The 5,296-nt window shown below is 39.3% G+C and overlaps 1 protein-coding gene across 1 annotated transcript in view; it reads right to left on the bottom strand.

Moving 5' to 3' along the window:
• The window catches only part of LOC107101475 (tryptophan 5-hydroxylase 1-like), a 17,592-nt gene continuing 12,296 nt past the window's right edge, over positions 1 to 5,296 (bottom strand). The window contains exons 9-11 of the mRNA XM_015400413.1: positions 3,759 to 3,854; positions 3,469 to 3,602; positions 1 to 455 (exon numbers count right to left, since the gene is read on the bottom strand). Of these exons, the coding sequence (XP_015255899.1) occupies positions 281 to 455; positions 3,469 to 3,602; positions 3,759 to 3,854 (405 nt within the window). The 3' untranslated portion in view covers positions 1 to 280. The remainder of the gene's footprint in view (positions 456 to 3,468; positions 3,603 to 3,758; positions 3,855 to 5,296) is intronic.

Raw genomic sequence — 5,296 nt, 5'->3', positions numbered from 1 at the left:
GGTAACACTTTTTCTTTTGACTATTCAGCCAGCTGGTGAGAACAAAACGTACGCTAGAAAAAAACAAGTTAAATCCTTTAGTAAGTAGACCCACAAACACGTTCACCATCAAACTACAGACGTTTCCACTTGTAACACCTCTTATCACATTTTACCAAACACCAAAGGAGCATGTGCATTATGGTATCCACAAGCAAAAAAACAAGAAACAGAGAAAGAGCAGGATCAGTTTTAGATTAGAACAGTTCTGCAGCGTTCCCCATCAGGCTTTGTTGACCCTTTAGTCACTCCTGAGTTTTCCGAGACGACGCAGGGCATCTTCAACGATGTCCAGCTCATGTCGGATGTCTTTCACCATGTTGTTGATGTTGGAGGTGTCCCTCAGAACGTCCACGCTCTGGGTGTAGGGGTTGTAGTTCACCGTAAACGGGCGTTTAAGGGTCTTTGCAAACTCCCTGCAGGGCAAGCATAGTTATGCATTTAATCAGTTAGGTTTAAATGGGTCACAGAACGATGCTATAGGGCAGTGGTCTCCAACCCTGGTCCTCAAGATCTACTGTCCTACAGATTTTAGATGCATCCCTGCTTCAACACAGCTGAATCAAATGAATGATTACCTTTTCAAGCCATTCATTTGATTCAGCTGTGTTGACGCAGGGATGCATCTAAAATCTGTAGGACAGTAGATCTTGAGGACCAGGGTTGGAGACCACTGCTATAGGGTATTTGGTTCTGGTACTTAAGGTCTCTGAATAGGGTGTGTAACATTGGTTGGGCTGAAAATGGCATCTTTGCTGTTCTATGAGCCCTAATTCAAGCCTGGTTAAAAGCCCTAGAATGAAATGACAGGTTTTCTTCCTGTTATGGTAGGCTCATGAATATTTAGATGAGCTGTGCGCTGATTGGTTGGTTTACAACGAACGAAGCTGCTGAGCAAAGACGCATCATAGCAACAAGCACTCACTCACTGAAACACAAAACTGTTGATATGGTAGGGTGACCAGGTATCATCTTTTTTCCTGGACATGTCCTACTTTTCATTCCTAAAAGAAAGTCGGGGGGGGAATTTCAAAATCGTCCGGGATTTTGGTCGACTACAGTGCAGCAGAACCAAGCCGTGAGCTCTGGGGCTGGTCGGGACCGGATGGAGCGACCACTGGTGGCCCCGTGTACCGGGTCGAGTTCGGCCGCTCAGTTCCTGTCTGCCGGGGTTCCTGGACCAGTCCAGTTAGAAGGCCCAGCCACCTTCTGGTTCATTTTCAATAGAGAAACTGCCTGCTTTGTGATTCTTTTAGAAGTAAACCCAACTGTAGAATAAACAGTTAAACTGGTGTCTTACATCTACCTCTCTTCATGTTCTTGGTTCGTGAACCAGTGCTCTGTGTGTCAATTTCCTGGCGTGACAAAAGTACATTCCAGAACTAAATAAGGCAACATCCCTGAGTTTACGTCAACTCCGGGCTTCGTTTGGATTCTCCAGTTTTATGATAGAAGTTTAGAATTGTGAGATATGCAGAGAAAGGAGGTGCAGATGGGGTTTGAACTTCTCTGTACGTCCATTTCACCCACTGAACTTTCGTTATTCATCTGTGACAATGTAAACTCGGTAAGGTGCATAGTTACGTTATATATTATAGAAAAAAAGAAAACATATTGTTTTTTAGACTGAAAGGAATTCCAGCACGGGGCACGATGAGCTCATATAAACAGACGTTATACACTTAACATTAAAAGTAAACATTGTAAGGACACCGAGAGGGCAAAATGGGGGAACTATGGGAGTGATTTTCATATCTTCTGGGAATGTTCTGAGATTGCACCTTACTGGTCAGGAGTGATAAAATAAGTCAATTCTATAATGGATTAAGATATGCGCTGTGATTTTATTAAGGTTTTTCTGGGTAACTTACCCCAAGATCTGAGGAAACCCAATAGATATCTCTTATTAATATCAATAGAAGGTGCAAAGAAAGCTATAACACTCAGATGGCTCGATGTGGAACCACCATCATGTTTTGACTTGAAGGACATCATTTTGGAAATTCACACAATGGAGAGGATGACTTTCTCATTAGGTCTTGCCACTTATAAATACAATAAATAGTGGAAAAAATTGAACGCTCATCAGAACCTGACATCTACTGTACAAGTAATGTAATTACTTTTTTAATTATTATTATGCAACTGCTCCTGTCAAACTAGCAGCTCTGTAATTTTTGTTGGAAGGGGGTAAAACTGTTCATTTGTTCAATGTATGTAAAATGAAAAAATTAAGTATTTAAAAAAAACAGATGTGGCGCCCTCTGCTGGCAGCACTGAAGAAATACTAACAAAGTCAGACGGTGACTACTAAATAGAGCAGGGATAACCAATAAAATTCATCAACCAGTAAAGGTCCGGAGACATTTTTAATTATAATCTGTTACTTTAAACAGAATTTAACACTGAAATAAAAAGAGGTGTTTATGCATCCATGTTATACATTGAAATTTTAAATACATTTTTTCCATTTTAATATCTAAAATGTTTTTTGAAGTGGAGAAAAATAATCGTTCAGTTTGGTATATAGACAATTTCCTGATTCACATATTTTATAAAACGCCTGAACTGACCTTTTTCTTCTGTCTTAATGTTGGCAGTGGGCTTTATGCTGCCCTGCAAGGCTTCAAACCTGGGTTTAATGGAGACTAAGCCATTCTAAAGCTCATATCAAGGTGCTCATTTTGAGCCTGGATCCATATTTATTTTTGATTCTGTTCATGGTGGAGAATCCTGCTTCACAGCAGCAGGTTGAGCCAAACATACTCCAAAGAAATTAAATAAATAAAAAAAAGAATAACAAATAATAAAAATTACACTTTTTGAACAGAATTACTGAAATAAATCCACTTTTCATTCTAATCGTATGACCAGCACCTGTATGGTCATCACCTCTGGAATGAATTTATCTTTTTAACCACTAGATAGCAGAAGATCTGCCATGGGGCTCTACATTGTTTCCACCAAGGTTATGTTTTTAGGAGTTTATGTGTCTGTCTGTCTACGTACAAGATAACTTTAAAGTTATGGACAGATTTTAAACTCATAGGGAAATCATATTTAAATTTCAAATCATTCTGTCTTAAACATTTATATAAATGTACTCTTCGATGCAATCAACTTGTTATCCTTAGATAGAAAACTTTGAATCAATCTGACTGGATGATCTGGTGAACTGTAAAGTGCCTTGAGATGACATGCGTTGTGAATTGGCGCTATAGAAATAAACTGAATTGAAATTGAAACTCGGTTTTGCATTCTATGACCCCTTTAACCCAACTTCAACCTGTAGATGATGGAAGGTGATAAAGAAAAGGCCCCAAAGCTTCCAGCTGTAACTGCTGCTAAATATAAATCAGACAGCACACTTTTCACACGTTCAATGAAACCATTAGGTTTTTTCCTTCCACCCAGTTTTCCCTTACTCACCGCATTTTGTTCTTGGCTTCCTCAAAACTTTCTGCCACAAAGTAGACATCTTGGAACGTGGTTATCATGCACTCCTGGTTGCAGGTCACCACGGGGTCAAAGGGGAGGATGTTGGCCCTGCCTGACAGAGCATGCTGACACAGGAAAGGTTTGATTTTACACTGATGGTGTGATCAGTTATTTAGTAACTGTCTGAAAGTCTTTATGGTATAAAGTACAGGTAAAAAAAGTCTTTATAAGAACCATGTTTTGACAGTAGCATGATATTAAAGGCTAAAGCTGAGTGTTACCTTGAGTTCACTAACAGAGGACAGGAGTCCAGCTCCATAGGCTCTCAGCCCTCCATCCTCCTTACACAGGCCAAACTCCACGGTGAAGAAATAACACTGCAAGACATCGAGACACATCCAGATACTTTGCAAGTTTCAAAACAGAAGTTTTTTAACTTCATGGCTCCAATGGGGTCAAAGATTTTTTCACAAAAACATGTTTTTAATTTGAAATTAAAACAAAACAAAACAAAAAAAAACAGATATTAAGTTTTTTTTTTTTTCAACCTTTGCACAAAATATTCTTTCTGTCATGATTTGTGGACATTAAGATCTAAAGAGAAGCGCCATCTACTGGTCAGACCCTGTAATTCAGTGAAAGAGTGGAATCAGAGTAAAAAAATATGCACGCCCAGGAGAAAGATGGGGTCACTCCAGTGGCTGAAAGTGGGCTGCCATTCGGCTGGCGTTTGACTGGGAAGGGCCATTTTAAATGGCTGCTAGTGTAACAACATAAAAGTTTGAAAAGATTTTGAACTGAAGGGAAATGTTAGGTTTTATAGTCCCAGTCGAAAATATCCCCATCCTTTGCATTAACAGACTGGAGTAAATTGAAATGTCCCCATTAACCCAGAATAACTGCATCATTGGTATCATTGATATTCTATGTTTATGTGATTGTTTAAAAAAAAATCATCAGGCTATACTGATGTAGCAAAAAAACACATAAGTAGTTGTTTGAGGCTTTGGTATTGCTGAGACCAGGCATATAGCAGGGAATATGTCATTGGATATAGACCTTGGTGTGTCCCATCTTTAGGTTTTGCACGGCGTAGAGGTTTGGGGATAGCCTTCCCCGCAAAATTTTTAAAATTTAGACCCTGAAATACTATTTCCTGTATTACCAGGTGGAATACAACTAACTTTTTGTGTTTGTTGATGCCATTTTGCATTTTTTTTTGCAATCTAGGTCTGAATTAGGGGAAGCTTTGTGCATGCACAAATCTGGATTCAAATAGGTTCTGAGTTTGAAGGATCCTGAGCAAGACCCTTATCCCCACACCGCTGCACAATGGCAGCCAACTGCTCCCCAAGGGGATGTGTTAAATGCACAGAGTTAATTGCGTTGCTCTCTGTACTGTGTCAGTGTAATGAAAATAAAAAACGTTGGTCACCACATTCAGGGGCTGTCGCTTTATCATTTAACAATACTTCTAAGGGCTAAATAACATTTATTTTTTGAAATCCAACCAAAAACCCTCTAAAGAGGTGTTGTGTTTTTGTTGCTTTGGTCTAATTGCCATAATTGTTTCCATCTCATTAGGTGCATCAGTTCCATCACTTTGTATTGCTTCGGTTCTAAACATGGCTCTAAATAGGGATACAGAGTAAATCGCTCGCTCTGCTTGCTGGGATCACTTTGAGGGTGAAGGCACCATCAGTGGTGTCTAAAGTACACACATTTGTTAGTGAAGTAGAAGTATAGATACTGCAGTTTAAAAACACTAAAAGTTGAAGTATCAACTTGACCTCTTTACTCAAGTAAAAGTGACAAAGTA

Source organism: Cyprinodon variegatus, unplaced genomic scaffold, assembly GCF_000732505.1.
Source record: "Cyprinodon variegatus isolate N-32 unplaced genomic scaffold, C_variegatus-1.0 Scaffold1100, whole genome shotgun sequence".
NCBI lineage: Eukaryota > Metazoa > Chordata > Actinopteri > Cyprinodontiformes > Cyprinodontidae > Cyprinodon > Cyprinodon variegatus.
Note: the sequence above shows the minus strand (reverse complement) of the source record. Positions and strands in the feature narration are given on the sequence as shown.